The sequence below is a fragment of the Teleopsis dalmanni genome, chromosome 1 (assembly GCF_002237135.1).
Source record: "Teleopsis dalmanni isolate 2A chromosome 1, ASM223713v2, whole genome shotgun sequence".
Classification (NCBI taxonomy): domain Eukaryota; kingdom Metazoa; phylum Arthropoda; class Insecta; order Diptera; family Diopsidae; genus Teleopsis; species Teleopsis dalmanni.
In genome coordinates this window covers 98,904,802-98,924,035 of record NC_051846.1, presented here as the reverse complement: position 1 = coordinate 98,924,035, position 19,234 = coordinate 98,904,802, and the positions used below count along the sequence as shown (strand labels likewise).

The 19,234-nt window shown below is 25.2% G+C and overlaps 1 protein-coding gene across 1 annotated transcript in view; it reads left to right on the top strand.

Moving 5' to 3' along the window:
- LOC119661865 (rab5 GDP/GTP exchange factor-like) overlaps window positions 1-15,038 on the top strand; it is a 16,346-nt gene extending 1,308 nt beyond the window's left edge. The window contains exons 5-6 of the mRNA XM_038071373.1: window positions 13,763-13,871; window positions 14,652-15,038. Of these exons, the coding sequence (XP_037927301.1) occupies window positions 13,763-13,871; window positions 14,652-14,902 (360 nt within the window). The 3' untranslated portion in view covers window positions 14,903-15,038. The remainder of the gene's footprint in view (window positions 1-13,762; window positions 13,872-14,651) is intronic.
- Window positions 15,039-19,234: the final 4,196 nt, after the last annotated feature.

Here is a 19,234-nt window from a genome sequence, read left to right as displayed (position 1 = left end):
ATATATTAAATAATTTGCACTTCCCTTAATTTTATTAAAAAGTATATGAATTTAAAACGTACAGAAAGTGATGAAAGTTGCTACGAGAAATGTATGTTAATATTGCTTCCATGAATATTTTAATTGGCACAAATGAATCCCAATTTAGAGATAAAACTTTTGATGAGTAATGAAATATTGTATTTGAAAGTAACCGGTAAATGATATCCTATCATTATATAACTTGTATTGATATTTCTGTTTAAATATTAATGTTTAATTTTGAGATTAATTATCATTAGTTTTAACAAACTCGGAAAAATATATAAAAAAGATAAAATTTTGAATTTATTTATCGACCTGTTTTTTTTTATAATGGTTTTTATATATTTTTTTATCCGACTATAGGTCACTTTTTGTTAAAAAATTCGTTTGTTTAATAATTTTTAATATATTCTATATATCGACACTCTGTGAGAGTCATTATCAGGATCACGTTCTAACATAAATTAATATTAATAAAACTATATCTACATCATCCTCTTTATTCTACAGTGCAATATAGACAGTAGTATAAAGAGGATGACGTGCAATATAGATAATAGAATAAAGAGGATGACGCAGATATAGTTTTATTAATATTAATTTATTGTTTTAATGACCAAAAATTTTTTAATAATAATTTATGTTAGATTGTGATCCTGATGATGACTCTCAAGAACAGTCGAAATATAGAATATATTAAAAAATATTAAACTAACGTTAAATTATTTAACAAAAAGTGACCTATAGCCTGATAAAAAATATATAAAAATCATTATTAAATAAATGTATAAAGAATTTCTTAAATAAATTATTTAATATATACTCTAACGCATAGACAAATGATAAAAATTAAATTTAATCATATTAGTATTAAATATAAATTTAATGTTGTGTTAATTTAAAATTTTTGACTCTTAAAAACTTGTTAGTTTGTGTTAATTATTTAAATAATAAAAAAAATAATTTATGAAGTTTAATTAAAATCACAGTTAAATGAAGACTAGTTTTGCTTTTGATGGTTACTATTTTTTTTTTTTAATTCTACACTTTTTTTGAACAACTTTTATTGCAAATGCTAAAATAACGTCATCTCAGATGAAATGAAAAGTGGTCGGTCAAGTAGCATTCGTTATTCGAAAAAAATTATAATTTTGCACCATACACTTTCGTTGGGAAATAAATGTTGCTTCCCTTACAAAAATTTCTTTAAATTGCTTAAAGTATTAATTAAAAATATTGTTAAAAAAAAATTGAACCTCTTTCATCGAAAATTGTCCTAAATTCATATATGTTTACAATTATGCATAACTATTTTATATTAACTAACATTGATTCAATTTCTCTTTTTTGATCTTTAGTTTAGTAATTAATTTTAAAAGTTAGTAATGTTCAGGTTTTTTTCTCAAATTAAGATTGCGGTTAAAAATCAATATATTAACATATAAACTTTTGTGTTAAAAGTTTTGTTAAGCCAAATTCGATTCTATATGACCAAATAAATATTTTCTTTTGCTTTTTAAGTAATTTAATTGTATGACGTCTTTTTTTATAACTAGATTATCTCGTTTTACTAAAATATCATGCTGTTTCCTATTTAAATTTATAGCTCTTAAAATTTTTTAAATCAATCAATTGGTTTCGAAATTGAAGTGGTTATATATTTTATTACTGAATGACATTTAAATGTTAAGTCAGATGTGACTAATTGAATTTAAAATTTTATGCAATATATAACAGAATAACGTCAAAACATAACTTATTTTTAATTAAATTTAACAAAATTTAGTAATTTTTTAGATATAATTGAAAAAAGTAGAATTTTAACTTCAAACAGATTGTGTTTTCAATATTTTTCACGAAATAACTTACAGTTCTGAATACTTTTGCGATAATTTTTGATATCTTATCGTAACAAACCCCTATGAAATAACACGTACGAAATATTTCTCATGCAACAAAAGGAAAATAGGATATGTTGTATGGCACCGTTCTGTTAAAACCAAATATCTTTTACATCAATATCTTTAATTTAACGCAAAAAAAAAGGTGATCGTGTAGCTATAGTCACAAGATTAAATGTTTTATTGTGCCACGCTTTCGTTAATTTCAACAACATATATAAGAGCCTATTACACTCCTAGCTCAAAATCCACTCTATACATTAGATTTTTTTGGAAAAAATAGTTTTCTATAATTACATGTGTATTTTTGCTGTCATAGATGTGAAAATTTTACTTCTCAATATCTTCATTAAGTGAAAAGTAGGCATCATTACTGAATATAGTTCGAAAATATATATACTGAATATATGCGAAAAATTATCATAATTTTTTGTAGTAAGTTTTTACAATTTTAGCACGTTCACCAGTTGTTAAACGATACATATTGTAAAACTGCAAACCTCAAAGTAAACATATGATGCTTTAAATGAGAGTTCTGTTTAACATGCGTCACTGAAACAGTATTACCTTTCATAACCACGAAATAGGTAAATCTTTAGTTGTTGGAATATATTAAGAGAAATATACTAATCCCCCGATTTGCATCGATTTTAATACATGCGTACATAGAGGATTACTATTTTAGAGGTTTACCATTTTATTTGTTGTAAGTTACATTTTTTAAAAGGGAATTTACATGTATTAGGTTTTTAGTTAAAATGTGTTAGTTTACATTTGTTTGGTTAAGTGGATAGGTAAATTTCTGCTTTGTAAAGTATAAAAATAAGTCAAAAGCGAAAACAAATTTCTTTGAAAAAAAAGCTAGACATTTTAAAACGTTTTAAACTTGGGGAAAAACCTGCTGACATTGGGAGAATTCTGGATTTAGCTCCAACTACTGTTAAAAGGTTAAAAGTTAAAAGGTGATTTTTCATCAACAATGAAGTAGTTAAAACTAAAATCTTTTTGGAAATTGAATATATGGCGAAATGTGATTCGATTTGCGTTGCATTTTGTCGGTCCCAAATAACGACGCAAATCGGGGTTTTACTGTACATCAATAGTTCGTCATTCATTCATATGACGAACTATTGTGTCATTCATATGACACTTTAGAGTTATGTAAAAAATTGATCTTACCTCACAACATGATTATCAGTAGTTTTTTTTTTTAATGTTTACTTTACTAGTGGCTGCACTTATACTGTACCCAGAGAATTATGTATAATCGAACTAAAGTTTTGTATTATTTATGATCACAAAAAATCTTAAACAGTTTCACAGTTTCTTATGCAAGTGTTATAAAATGTTCAATACTTATTTGGCCCCAACATTTAGGTCTATAGATACATAGATATGTCATATAGATATGTTAGGAAAAAGATCTTATTGTTGCATTTTGTTTTGAAAACATTTTTTTTTTCTAATTCCTTTTTTTTTCAACACGTTTCAAGTGTTCAAAGTTTTTTTTTGATTTTTAATTTTTTTGCAATATTCGTTTGCTAACTTATTTAAAAATGTTAGTATAATCATAAGTATCATAGTATTATAAGTATTGAAGGTATATATAGTCATATGTAGCACCTCAGTGCAACAAATATTATATGATTACCTGATAAGTGCAACTCAAGTGCAATGTATTCAGATGGAATAAACTGTAAGTTGGCAGTTTTCGTGGGAATTCTTTGTTCACTGAGTTCTGCTGAAGAAAGATATTCTTATCACCATTTTTGACAATTTTGTTGACTTAATTTAAGAATTTAAAGAATAATAAAGTTCAGTTTAAAGACGTACTCAAACAAAGATTGTTTAATTTATCTGTATACTTAAACGTTACTAACTGCAACAATGCTAGATATAATTAACATAATGTACTGATTCCTACAATTAGCAATCGAAATACTTGCCTTGAGTTTGACATATTTATGGTGGAAACCAAAACACAAAATTTGTGGTGCACTGATTGCAAATGTGAACAAAATATTTTGTATAATTTGACATAAAAATTACTTAGTAATAAATTCATTCGCTTTAGACGTTGACACTTAATTTTTAGATGGTTTTTGTATCTAAATTTTTTTTTTTGTTATAATTTCAGTTTTAATTATCTACAACTGTATTATATGCACAAATTATTTAAATTAAAAAAATTCAATGGAATAAAAAAATAATATAAGAAAAAATATAAATAAAATAAATATTCATTTGTTTTGTTTTGTTTTGTTTTTTGTTTTTTCTTTTTACAGAAAAATATTTTTCAATAAAATTAAATATTTATCTAAATATTTATATCTGTTAAAACTGTAACCGCGAAATCAACAATGCAAAAATGTTGTCTTAATAAAATATCTGATGATTTACATATATAAAAACGAGTTTTGTGCTTAGCATTTAGATGCATTCAATAACGGTAAACTTCGTCGTAACCATATCTCTTGTATAAACGCAACAAACTCGTACTACTTCAAAAGTCGAAAAGTTCTATGCAATTATCTACCAAACAAAAATGAAACAAGCCGCCGCCATTAAAGTTGAAATAAAGCACTGCGTTGGTTCTAGTTCAAGGTTAATAGCATTCAATATTTATTTTACGCAAGGACGTTGACATATTAATGAAATGAAATCGAATCGAATCGAAATAGATACTCGGTGAGGCGTAATAAACCACAATTTTGTAGAGAAATTCTTTTGATTAAATTTGATTTTATAATTGATTTTAATTGTTAATGGCTTTCAAAACAAATAAATTTTCGAATTAGTATGGAAGTAAAGACATTAATGGATTTTTAATTAAAGGAATTTATATAACGATGATTTCAAATATTCACTAAATTATAAATGCAATATTTTTAACTAATAATAGCAAAATGAATAAAATCAACTAAATTGAATTGTTTCTATTTGTATATTTAATCATTTCTAAATGATAGATTAAATTTATATATCATTTATTAATTTTTAATTTAACAAAAACAAATATTAAATTTTATTTGACGTATGACATAAGCAATTTAATCTTAATGCTACTAGTTTTTTTATCAAATTCCTGTTTGCATAACAACTTTATTAGTTATCAATTTAAATTATGAGAACCTTTAAGTAATTTAAATAACATTAAACTAGATTTAAATTGATTTGCAATTAAGCTTAGTGAGGAAATTCTTAAAAATCCAATAACTTTAGATAATAATAAATAGTATTTTATGTCAAAATAATATACAATTCTAACGATATTGAGATTAATTAAAAAAAAATATTTATTTAAACTTTACTCTTTCTTAATTTTTCATAAAACCAGGACTCATCTATTTGACAATAGATTTAAGTTAGACCATTTTGAGCAACTTTTCTTATGTATAGTTTAGTTTTCGAGATACCATGTTTTAAAGCTAAGAATTTTTACATGATATCAACAATAGCCGGACATTTTTGTAATTAATATAAAAATTGCCTAGTTGGTGTGATGTTTTTGTTAGTGCAATCAATGTAAAAACATTACAATTTTAAACCTCGAAAATTCCAGAAATTAGCTATACTAGTATATAGCGTATACAAAAAATTTGCTCAAAATAGTTTAAAATTAGAAACATGATTCATGGTTCAACATTTTGCAATTCAGTTGCGAAGGAAGAATATTATATAATATTTATAATAGTTTGGATAATCTGATTTTAAATTTATACAATTTTATTTATTACTTTCTAATAATAAAAATGTTATTATTGATATTTCATCCTCCACAAACTAGAAAGAAACTGTATTTTTTACATACGTTTTTCAATTTATAAATTCTGGATATTTTTTATACAATATATCTCTCATTTACTAGCAGGTTGTGGTAATTCAAAAAAAGTGATTTTCAGAAAACACAAAGATTTTAATTAATTCCAAATTTTCAGGAAAAAATTCCGACGATTTCTCTACTTAGTATACAGACAGAATAAAGATTAGGATTTTAAACAATATGAAGCATCATACAACGAATAATATTGTATCATTTATTCAAAAATATATAAAAAAGAAACTGCTAGAACCATTCAATTTCAATTAAATGTAATTATATTTATTTAATGAAAACTGTATTTTCTACTCTTATTGAATTGTCTTGAAGCAATTTAGATACAAATAATAAAGAATTTTCATTAAAATATTGTTATACAATTCTATTCTCAATACCAAATATTACATTATTTATTTTCTTTCCATAAATTGAATTTAATTACTTTTATATGAAAACTTTATGGAAAAAATAAAATCAAACAATGAAAAGTTGATAGCTATTTATGTGACATTGATAACGAACATATACAAGGTTTGAATATTTGATATCATAATGCATTGAACCATGAGGGTCCTAGAGTGAGTTACAACAATTAATAGAATTTTAATAAAATATCAAATGTGAACTGTCCATCTTTAAAATTGGCATTCATATGCATTATTATGAATAGCTTTAAATAACAAAAAAAACTTTAATTCCTCATACTTTTTGTTAAGACTGGATTCTATTTCTGAATAGCATATTTAATTTTTATTTAATATGTAAAACTTGACATAAACAAGTACTATCAAATGTTTACAGGATTTACCAACATTTATTCCTCCCATATTTAAACGTGAGTTTGTGATGGATTATTAGGTTAGTTATTAGGCTAATGTTGCAGTCGGTCTAGTTCACAAACTCATTTATATACTACCTGACCTTACGATACCACTGTTTATCACCAGACCCTAATACCGCATATTACTTTTCGTTATTCTCAATGCAGCTTTATCAGGATGAGTTTCATTCAATTAATTTGACTTAAAATACAATTTAGTCAGTAGTAAGATAAAATGATATCCTATACAATGCTTTCTATATTACATAAAATAAACAATATGTCCTGTTATCATTATGCAATCTGTTAGGAAATATGTATATAATAGTAGGATATAATACTTCAGTAAGTAGCATGGTGACATAATTTCATGATGGAAAAATCCAGTTATCTCCTTAATAAACATATTTCCTTGCCACATGAGGTTGGTTTATCTTTCGCATTATATAATTTCCACGTATAAATTTCTTATTTATTTTAAAAAATTATAATAAAAAACCACTATTCCAGTCACATTCACATGTCAAATGGTATTTAATCTACATTTCAATAGTGTTTTTATTGTCCATATTAATTAAAACGCCGTCAATTGCTGTATCTCAACAAATTCCTCTATTAGCGTTTTATTATTGCTTTGGTATCTTGGACGGGAGACTCATTTAAATCGAGTATATTGCTATTGTTAAAAGGATTTGGAGTAATTTAAATTTTTTTTGTGCCTTTAAAATTCTTATCTCCTAAATAATAGATTATATACATGTGTTTGTATGCATTTAGTTTTTATACTACTAGTTTATTTGAATATCAATATATATTATATACATATTATATTATATATATATTATATTATATATATATATATATATATATATATATATTATATATTATATATATTTAAAGTGTTTATGTCTCCTTACTTTTCACAATGCCTGGACTGTTCAAAAGTAACCGTAATTTTATAAATACATTTCTACCTTCTAAAAAAAATGATCTATTTTTGATTTTAATACGCTAAGAAATATGTTTCTTTCTCCTTCAAAATTTGTTCATCTCTTTCAAATTTCCAATTAAAATTTAAACTTTATTGAATGGTGTAGTATCAAATGAACATTAAAATTCTAAAAATGTGATTTACTAATGTGGAGTATCAAATTATTTTTACTGATTATATATTTATTTTTATTCATACAGAAGATTATTTACTTTTTAATGATGTTTTCATAACTTATCGATAACTTACGTTGCTGGCAGATACATACTTCATACGTATATACATATGTAGCAAACCGCAAATAACAACTTTCATCATCTCCTGCAACTGATGTGTCGTGTATATTGAAAATTTCTCATATTCAATTTCTGCTTTAAATTGATTTACCTAGACTAAAACAATTACGTTTAATTATATTTTGCACCATTCTGTGGAGCGATTCGACACTTTAATCAATTTAAGCACATACATAACAGCTTAGTTCATTAGAACAGAACCTGTGACCTAAAAGTTCACATAAACGTTAAGCACATCAAAGTACTCCTTTATTTGCGGGAAATAAATTTTTTCATTTACTATAAAATAAAAAACACACTTAATGTGTTTATTACACATCAAAAGCAGTTTAGTGATCCAGTATGAACGTTTCATTAGAGTCACTAGCAAATGAAATGGGGTGTTCAATCAGATAGATATGCAATCGTATAGAAATAAAGTTGTTCACATATGTTTACGAGTAATGTTTAAACAGTTTTAGGTTAAATATAGAAATATCGTAGTTATATTTCTTCAACAATACAAGTTATTAAGATAGAATCATGGGTATCTTCATACAACATTGTTTCTTTATTTAGAACAGTAAACGACACCGGCCCTTTTAAATGTATTATATTCTTAATCTCATTACATATACTACAGTTAGTTGACTAAGTCGTCTTAAATTTATTCTCATTTAGCTGCAGCATATTACATATGGCTTTGAAAATCCTTCATTACATATATAATTTACATATATACATATATAATTTAGCCATTGCAGATTAATCATTTTTATATATAGTTTGTCTGTTCTATTATTTCATTATCTTTTTCTGTCAACTTGTTTTTGTTAATGCCAGATAAGTTTTCTTCTAAATATTTCAATTTTAATGTGTTTACGATTGGTTTTCTACTATTTAATATGAGGGCCACTACAGTTTCATATATAGTTCATATAGTTTCATATATAGTTCATATAGTTTCATATATAGTTCATATAGTTTCATATATAGTTCATATACTTAGTTTCATTTTCCGATTGATATTTGGGCATGGTTACAATTTTTTGGTAGCCACAATTTGATGATATATTTTTGTTAACTTTGTCATTTATTAGATCATTTAACTTTAAAAATAATAGTTGCTTAAAATTAAGAATTATACGAAAAAAATGGCTTGCAACCATAATTAAGCGAATATATTCGTTAACACGTCGTGTTGTCCAACCACAGAAATGCAATAATTTGACGCAGACCTTTTGGGTATAGATTTCTACTTTAAACACAAGATTTTACGTATTCTATATATTATAAAAAATTCAAAAATCAACTCAAGTTGGCATTACTAAAGGAACTGCGCTATTTCGTAATGGCTCCCGGGACATGAACTACATGAGAGAATAGAAAGGGTTGACTCTATCGCAAAACAAGAAGCCAAACGTCAATTAGTTGGGCCTAACACTTAGTGGAAAAACTCAGCTATTGGGTGGATTTTATCTACTTCGAATTTAATTTACAATCGTGTATTATTTTTAAAATACAAAAATTCAATCGCAACGTTTTGCTTGTTTTTTCTCCTTTTCTATAAACAATTGTCCTCGTCCAATGAAAATAATTATTAAAAATAATTTTAATGCAATAGTATAAACTGATTTTATATTCGAGAAGTTTTAATTATTAGGGTAGTGCTAGGGTTAGGTTAAAATCGAAAAAGTATTTGCGATATAAAGCATATGTTTTATATTTTTAAGATAATATATATTTCACTTTTAGTCAAATATTTAGATGTAAATTAAAAGATTTCTAGTTATCAAATTCACATAAGTTTACTTATAAAAGTGACTTTCTAAGCAAGTGAAGTAAATTGCTTTACTAAATTTGTGCTTTCTATTAAACCACTATATGCAAGATACTTTCTTTTAAATGCATGCTTAAACTATCGCAATTTTATAAAACTTTTTAATACAAAGACGTTAAAAGCTTTAATGTAAAATTTTGTTGAAAGCATGTCAAGGATCTTTTTTCAATGCATTATAGTTTGTTTTTAATACAAAAATCGTAGTACAAAAAATTCATTGTCAAGAATTTATTTCATAATAAAAATATTCTACCAACTTTAACTGCATAACAAAAAAGGTTTCTATTTATGAACTTTTAATGACGAAAATGTTGTTTAGTATATATTTTATTATTTTTTCTATCTATTTAAGGGAATAAAGATATTTAAATTTTTGTATAATATGTATTAATAGAATATAGAGATTCAGGAAATATCTATTTAGATTAAATATTGTTGATTAAAATTCCAAAAGCATAAAGTGGTCAAATAAAAGTTATTATTAACATGTAACTTGACATATATATAAAAATATTTGTATATTATTTAAAAATATTTTTTATGGGATAGAAGTTTTTATACAACTATTTTTAACAATTTAAGTATAAATAAAAAAGTCCATATTTAAGTATGGATTTAACAAAAAAAAATTTTCATTACAATTGTAGAAAACTAACAACGGATATATTAACGTCAGTGTACATTATTTATTATTAAACGCAAATATTTTTTTTATTCAAAATAAAATGAATAGATCTAAATATTTAATGCCATTAAATGCAACTTATATTCATTCAAACGACACGAAAATAAGCACTACATTAAAATAATTTAAAAATATATTACCAATAATAAAAGTTAACTCCTCTTTTTGTTTAATGATTAATGTTTTTAATTTTTTTCAATTGCATTTTTATATAAACAAATAATTCTAGTTTTCGGGATTTATGACTAAAGATGAATGGAATAATCTCTGACAGCTCATTTAATATTACTTTTTATTGTCACTGCTATTTCGAACTAAAAGTTACGATGGTAAAAAAGTATGTCAGTTGCAGAGACTAACTACGATTTTCATTACAGCAGGTGTAAACAGTTTTTTTAAACGACCATATATAAACAAGATTTTATTGCATTGACACAGTAACAGAACATAGATTTGTTAATGCAAATTTTTGCAGTTCGCAGACACGACAAGATCGTCAGACCGGAAAATTCCATAATGTCGCAAGAGTTTTGATATAAGTAATAAGTCTTATCAATTAATATTAATGAAAAAGAATTTATGAAAATATATAGTATGAAATTAAGTAATAATACGAGTATCTCAATCTTATTGAAGGTTATTTTTTTTTTAGAAAAATATTTAGTTTCATAATGAGAGCATTTAATCAATGCATGTTAAGACAACATTAATTTAAATATTTATTTTTTTGTAAGAATTTATTTATTTAAAAATTAAAAATCATTAATTCATTAAGTGTATTTAATTTTACATGAAGAAACATTTCAAATTTGTTTACCACTAAATAAAAGTTTTTAAACTTCATTCAGTTTAAAACTTAAGTGTTCTTCGTAATCGATAAGAGTAATAACAATACAAAATTAATTGCAACAACTATTTCATGTGTGAACAACTACAGAGAACTCAGTTTTAGTTATTCCTTTTGCTGATGCTTATTAAAAAAACAACAGAACTTTTTATTCAAATATTTATATTCTATTACATTTTGATATTTATTATAAGGCAAGCACTTACAATAATGAGCGGTATGAAATATATATTAATAATGCCACAGAACATAACTTGAATGCAAAAAATCAAAATAAACATCCTATTAGCATTGCAGATCTTTTGGAGAGATGTTTACCTTTGCCAATATTAAATTCTCTTACTAATACTTTCGTATATTTTATCTAAGTTAAAATTCTGTCATAAATATGTTAAAATTCATTATAGATAAGCTTAGCTTTTTACTTTTAATATATTGCTCTACTACGAAAAGAATTTTTTGGCGTAAACCAAAAATAAAGTTCACTTAACCTAAATTGAAAAATTGTATTTAATTTTTTTAATTTAGCATTCCTAAAAACTAACAATCAATACCATAAATGTATAAATGATCAAATGCATCAGAAATAATATTATCTTTATTCTTCTTTTCTTTTTTTTTTGTATGTAATATGTATTAACTAAGCATAATATTATCAGTGATTTCTTAGATAACGAAATATCAATAATGACAATTTGAAATAAAAAAATCTATAATTCAAACTTAAAATCCTTTTATTCTTAATTATTGAACTTAATTATTGAGTTTGATTATTAATAAAATTTTAGAAAACACTTATTTTGATAGCAAAAAGGAATTTTTTGTTGACACACCACTGTTATATATTAGGTTTTAACTTAGTCCAACATCTTTCCTTCTTATCCAATAATATAAAATATCCAAAATCAGTTGCATAGTTTTCGCGATCGATCATTCTAATAAATATGCAATATATAGCAGATTATGAAGTAATAAAGTAAAAAACAATATAGACTATTGAAAACATATTTGATTGCTTATAGCATTGATAAAAAAATATTTGAATGGTTTCAGTGATTTATGTTAAACAACACTATCATCGGAGACATCATATAGTTAGCTTGTGATATTTTAAATTATAGATCGTATAGCAATCGCTTAATGTGCTAAATGTGTTGGAAAAATTGTTAAGATTTTTCGCATCGCATTATTTGTAGATGAAACTTATTACTTGGATGGTGAATATGTCAATAAAAAAAGTCAGCACATAAGTCGAAATCCATAACGTATGTGGATAAGTCGCAAATTTTTGCAGTTTAAATCGAACTATTATCAGCTATAAGTAAACAAAAATTATCTTAAAGGTATTCAATAATGTAAAATATCTAATGGAAAACAAAATTGTATTTCACACCAAACAGTATACTAAAATAAAAATTTTATCAAAATCTTGTGTTCATTTTGTGGCTACATTTACTTTCGGAACCACAAAATAGATAATCCTGTAGTTTAAAACATTTAATGGCTAGTTTTCAAAGTAGATAACACAAGACCTGGAGGTTGAACTTAACAGATCATTTACGTAGAATGTTATTTTAGTGAAGATATTATATCCTATATATTAAATTATTATACTTAAATTGTCGTTGTGATCCAAAATTTTAATATCTGGATATATACGATCGGCAGACAAAAAGTGGTTATTGAGTTATATCATTGAACATCACTAAAGATAAAAGATAATCAATCGTTTTTAAATATATTTATTATCCTTACGATTTCAGTTATCCTTACGGTTTGTCTACCAAATATAGTTTCACTGAAAAGGATTTGCCTACAAAACTTTAACCTACAGCATAGTTAATCACACTTGTTTAAACTGAAATATGTTTTACATATTCTGAAAACCTTGAATGAAAGGAATGAAGTTTCTGCTGTCTTACGAGATAAAACACAATTTGATTTACTTGTAAACCAAGAAAATGTGAAGATACGGACGTCACATAACATATATTATGATACATATAATATCGTAATAGCATATCAAATTAGTACTAATATAATGAAATACTAATGCTGCAGGAGAATTTAAGCCACAAGTTAAAATCTGCATATGTAACACAAAATCATAACCTATATATGTACTCATATATAAATTTGTGTCTGGAAAGTGCAATGTTGACATTTAGAAAAATATTGTTTTAAAAATATAATTTATTACAATAAAATAAAAAAGTGTAAAATTAAGTTTTAGTGAATTTAGTTATTGCTAAAGTTTTTATTTAAAAATTTAAATTGTAGTATGTTGGTATACAAAGTTGTGATTTATGAAGGTATTGTTGTTCACTTTATTATAAAATTATTTTGTTTTTCATAGTTTGTTTCTAAAATTTGGTATTTGTTTTGAAATGTCTTGACGTGTAAAATATCCCTCAAGCTAGTTTGATATATCATATTTTTCATGCTGACAGGCTAACGCTATTACCAACTTCAAATTATATTTTTGATTGCATATTTTACAGTCAAAAAATGTTAACTTTTTTCTTTTAATTTAACATGTTCCTTTTTTTGATTTTACAGGCAAATTGGTTCAAAGCAACGCAGTATTGCAGGTATCATGGCATGCATTTGGCTAGCATCTCATCGCAAGAAGAAAATGACAGACTGGAAAAACACATACAAGATTTTGGTATAAAAAATAAATATTCATAAATTATTTATATATTAAACAGTTAGGGTATTTATGATTGCTAAAGACGGGCTATAAAAACCGACTTAGAAAATTTATTTCTTAGTTATACAGTTCAAATAGAAAAATTTTATAGATAGTCAACGTTTAAAAAAATATAAGTAAATAAATAATGCAAATTATTGTGTTGAAATCGAAAGAATAAACTTTAGTTATTGAGCATAAAATTTTAATTTATTTGATATATTTTAAATTTTTTGTTTTATATTTGTCACAAATATAAAAAGTACAATTAGTTTATTTAAAAAAAATACTTAAACATATATTTATTTAAATTTTATATTGTTCATGCGCACCTATTGAAAAAATAATCATCATAAAATATATATACAGAACTCGCCTCACATAATACCCGGAAATTATGAAAGAAATAATAAGCCTAGACGCTTAACATTAACGCTCACTGTGCCTTATGCCTCGATAAATATTTGCAACGTTCAAATTACTTAACCAACGAAAGCGGGCGTTCACTTTTTATGACTGTTGTGCAGCCCTGCAATTCCTTAACAACATTGCATGTGGCAATAAAAAAATGCAGACAATGTAGTAAAAGTGAATGTTAGCGGCAAGTTTGCACAATTAAGTCGAAGACCCTAAGTAAAATGTTGTACAACTTAGGCGGTCAACATATTTTATGATATCAAATTATGTAGCGATTTAAAGATTTAAATGTGTTAAATTTTATTATTAAATTTATTTCTCTTTTTTATTACACGCCAGGTTTGGGTCATGAGCATTTTTGGATATCAGGCACTGATTTAGCTGACGAAGGTAACTTCTTTTGGATGGCAACAGGCCGCCCAATTACGTTTACTAATTGGAATGCTGGCGAGCCAAACAATTTCCGCTATGAAAATGGCGAAGAAGAAAACTGTTTGGAGTTGTGGAATCGTGATGGTAAAGGCCTAAAATGGAACGACTCACCTTGCAGTTTCGAAACATATTTCGTTTGTGAAGTACAACCAAATTAAAAGCAACTTTATCTAGGCAACAAATTATAAATTCGCTTAAACAAACAAACAAACAGACAAAAAACAATAAAAATAAAAATAAAAGCGGTTCTTTACGCTTGTTATGTGTGTCAAGCTTGTAATAAAAAAATAACAACTAGTTTAGTTTACATTTCTTTTAGTTAGTTTAGTATTTAAAAAATTTGTAAACTTAATAAAAATGCACAATTATTAGTTTATTTTTTAATGTTTAAACAAAAAAGTAATTATAACTGAGCATATTACACTTTGCATAAAATAATCGCTCATACGACACGATAGCCATGTAAGTAGTATTGTATGTAATTTTGACAAGTTTCATCAAAATGATTAATAATGATTTTTTGCCTTTTGGCTTAGTTTAGCAGGCTTTTTAATTTAATTATCCAAACTCTTTCATAAAATATATTTGTTAATAAAATTAATTAATACTCATCTGAAAAATGTGATAGTCTAAAACTGTTTTCAGATTTTGTTTAGCAAATCAAATGGAAGAAAATTAAATGAATATTGGAAAAGATTTGTAATTGGCAGCAGAACTCAGGAAGAAAGAAATTAATTAAAAATTTGTTTTTAATGTATATTTTATGCAAGAGTTATTTTTGTTTTTAATTTTCTGTAATTATTTTCCAAGTGTATTTCTCTTAATTTTGGAATGTAGATTTTGAAAAAATCTATTTATGTATACAGATAATATTAGTTTTATTATTTTATTGTAGATTTAGTTTTAATTAACTTATGCTATAATATGTTAAGAGTACAATATTACATCATACGAATTGTGTTAAAATTATGAATTATGATCTAAAATAAAAATGACATTAAATATGTTTTTCGTTTATTTTCTAAGTTTTAAAACCTAACAAAATAAACACGTAATATATTAATACATCCATCGAAACTTATTTCTGTAGTAAATACTTTGATTTAAACTAAAATTGATTGATTTTATCACTAGAACAAAGTATTTAAAAGAAATTGCACTGTGCGACAAAAATAACACTCTTTTTTCTCCTTTTTGATTTTTCAACGGTTGCAGATTGCCTTGAGGGTCCTGAGCTCAAATCTGCACCTGGGTTTTCTTCTATAACTATGAGCAATAAACAATTACAGTACAAAAAGTGTGGTTTTAAAGAGTTAATGAATTTTTGTTATTTTAATTTTGTTTATATAAAGATATATGTATTTTCTGTCTGCAGCAAATTTATTATAAAAAAATAAACATTTTAATCTTAAACATCATTCTCCAAATTTCTCTTCTTTTCACCAAAAGGATCTTTTCAAATACTTCTAAAAATTACACTTAAAAGTTAAATTACAGTTGAAAGTACTAAAACACGGGATGAAAGTTTCAGATATTATATATGAGGATGCATATTTATGATCAGATTGAAAGCAAATTAAAATCTGAATTTATAAAGAAAAAACTTCGATTTAATAATTTTATTTGCTATTATGATATACATTTGAAATAGTCAGAATATTGACTGTTAAATTTAATTAGTAAAGTCACTAATATTTACAAGTTAATATTTAGTAAATTCTATTTTTTATTAAAGTATGCAACAAAGTACTAATTCACTATTATCTTTGAATTAATCACAATGTAATAATGAATTATTATTAAAAAGTTGAAGTTTCAGAAAACTCAAAATTTGCTTAAGATTACGCTATGTGATATTCAAAATTTGGTTTACTCAATCAGGTAGGAATTACTGATAAAAAGCATAAATTAATGGAATTGTGTTTTTCGATACTTTGAGTCAAAACATATATCAAACAGTAATATATAAAAATATATAAAATATATATAAAACATATATAGAATATAAATAATAACTTTTAGAAAAATAATTAATTTGAATATAAAATTATTTTTAATTATTTAAGTCATACATTTAAAATCCCCATTTTAATATTAAAAATACACATATTCTCACAAGTAAGTATGTTACTTACATATTGTATAGGTATATTATAAATTATTATATATATTTTTATTATATTATAGGTAAATATTTTTTCGTTCTTATAATAGTTTCTCAGTAAAGTAGTATCAGCTCAGGTTAGCTTTTTTGGTTCACAGGATAATTCACCAACTCACATACACGCTACTGCCGTGACCTGAACTGTTGGTTTATTCCGAAACTATTTCTAAGACCTAATAAAACACATAACGTTTCAAGTCTTAGCGCAGTAGACCGCTATGTTAGAGAGTGAAAGTCATAATCGCTTTAAAATTTCGTTCTGCTTCTGACTAAAGCAGAGTAACTACAAAATACGTTATCCACCATTTCTTTCTCCTTCCCATTTTCACAAGTTTAACAATATTTATGAGAGTGAATCCTTAACCTAAAAGTGTGTTGCCTAAACAGCTAGTGACCTGCTATAGTATAAACCAGAGGTCTATACAAATACCTCGTCTGGTTAGTTCAGACAGTTCAGCAATTTTCCTTAATACCGTTTTGATCCGAGACCCATCTTAAACGTACACGTAAACACTGTTCTCGTTTAGAGCTGCCAGTTAATCTTGAGCTTAACACTACCGAGTTAATTGATATGGCGTTCTGTCAGTCCAAATATATATTTATTGTTGTTTTGATTACAGCATGTCTGCTTGAGTAGACAACAACTTCTTTGAAGGCTGATACATAAGCCTGATAAACATCTTCTTTTTGTTTTATGGCAGTTATCTGGTACTTTGGTTTTTTTTTATTTTTCTTATATATATATATATTTGAATTAAGTCGACCAGTGATTGTAAGTGCAGTGACTAATTCTCATGTTTATTGTAATTTTTGACTGTATATGTGCCAAAGTATTTGTATTATTTTAATTTACTCAAATTAAATTTCATTTAATGAAATTAATTTTAACAAAATAAAGTTTTGTTCTCTCTATTATATGTTTTTTTAAGTTTTATCTTCATCATCAGCACTTTTATGTCAAACATAACAAAAGTGCTTCGGAAGAGGAGAATATTAGGATCAATAGTTTGTTCATTATTGACTTCTCCATAACTGACAATGTAACTGTTGCTACTTATGCTGCTTTTTAGCATCTAGGTAAATTTTGAAACTTAAGTAATTTACAAAGGTTTACAATTTACTGAAACCTATGTGTTCTATGAAATGCAATTAAGAGTATAATGAGCTATTCTAATTTTTAAATAAGAATGAATCTTTATGATGTGTATTGTTAGACGCTAATGTTTTCACTGTACTTGAGAAAGTTTGAAGATACCCTTTAATAAACCATCAAACTGAGTGATCATGTTTACCCACATAGATAACCATTATTTAACAAAACTTATAATATTAGAAAATATCATCTAATTAAAAGTTAATATAAAAATTCAACTTTAAGTTCGGATTTTAAAGACATCAACTTCGAGTTCTAATGGTTCATAAATGTTCGTAATATCTACACAGACTAATTAAAAAATTTTAATATGCAATATAAATATTTGTTTTTCCAATGCAAGGAATGGCTCTTAATTTATTAATTATTAAATTTTAATTAAATTTTCTTTTATTCCACTTTGAAATTCTCTTTCATTTTCTGAATTCTAATATTTTTAATTATCTGAGGAATTTAATATTTAAGTTATGTGAATCAGCATGCCTTCTTCACCAATTCTATTATGTTAAACATGGGAAACAAGTAAATAAAACTGAAAATAAAGAGCATCCGAAAGCGTTTTGGTAAAAAGTGCAGTTCTAATTTGAATCAACATTTACTCATTTTACTATTAGCATTTTCGAAGCAGAGAAAATAAATTGAATTTGAAAGTAAATGAAGTGAACCAACTTTACACATTGAAGCATTTAATAATTGAACTCTGATTTAAATAATATAAATTAGCAACTTTGATCATTTTTTAAGTAGTAATTATTTAATATGTATTTTCTATGAACAAAATGTGTTAAAAAGTATTGCGAAATCTACGCTAAGAGTTCATTTAACAAAATTATAGTGCAAACATTTGTAATATCAATAGTGCTTCTATTATACGTTTGAATGCCATTCTCAACTATTTGGAAAGTCTTTGCCATGAATTAGCTCTTAATATCAATTATGCCGGCAGCACAAGCCGCGTCAGGAAACATGTTGAACAAACTCCGGTAATTCTTAAGAAATGCACAACCATGACAACGTGTTTCAGAATCGCGGACACTTTCATATGATTTATTGTGTGGGGAGACAAAGAGCAAAATACTCAGTGCGCATGTTTCCTAAAAAAATATTTCTTTTAATTTAAATTTAAGAGAAACATTTCACTTACTAGTGCTGCAAAGCAGAAAAAGATATATA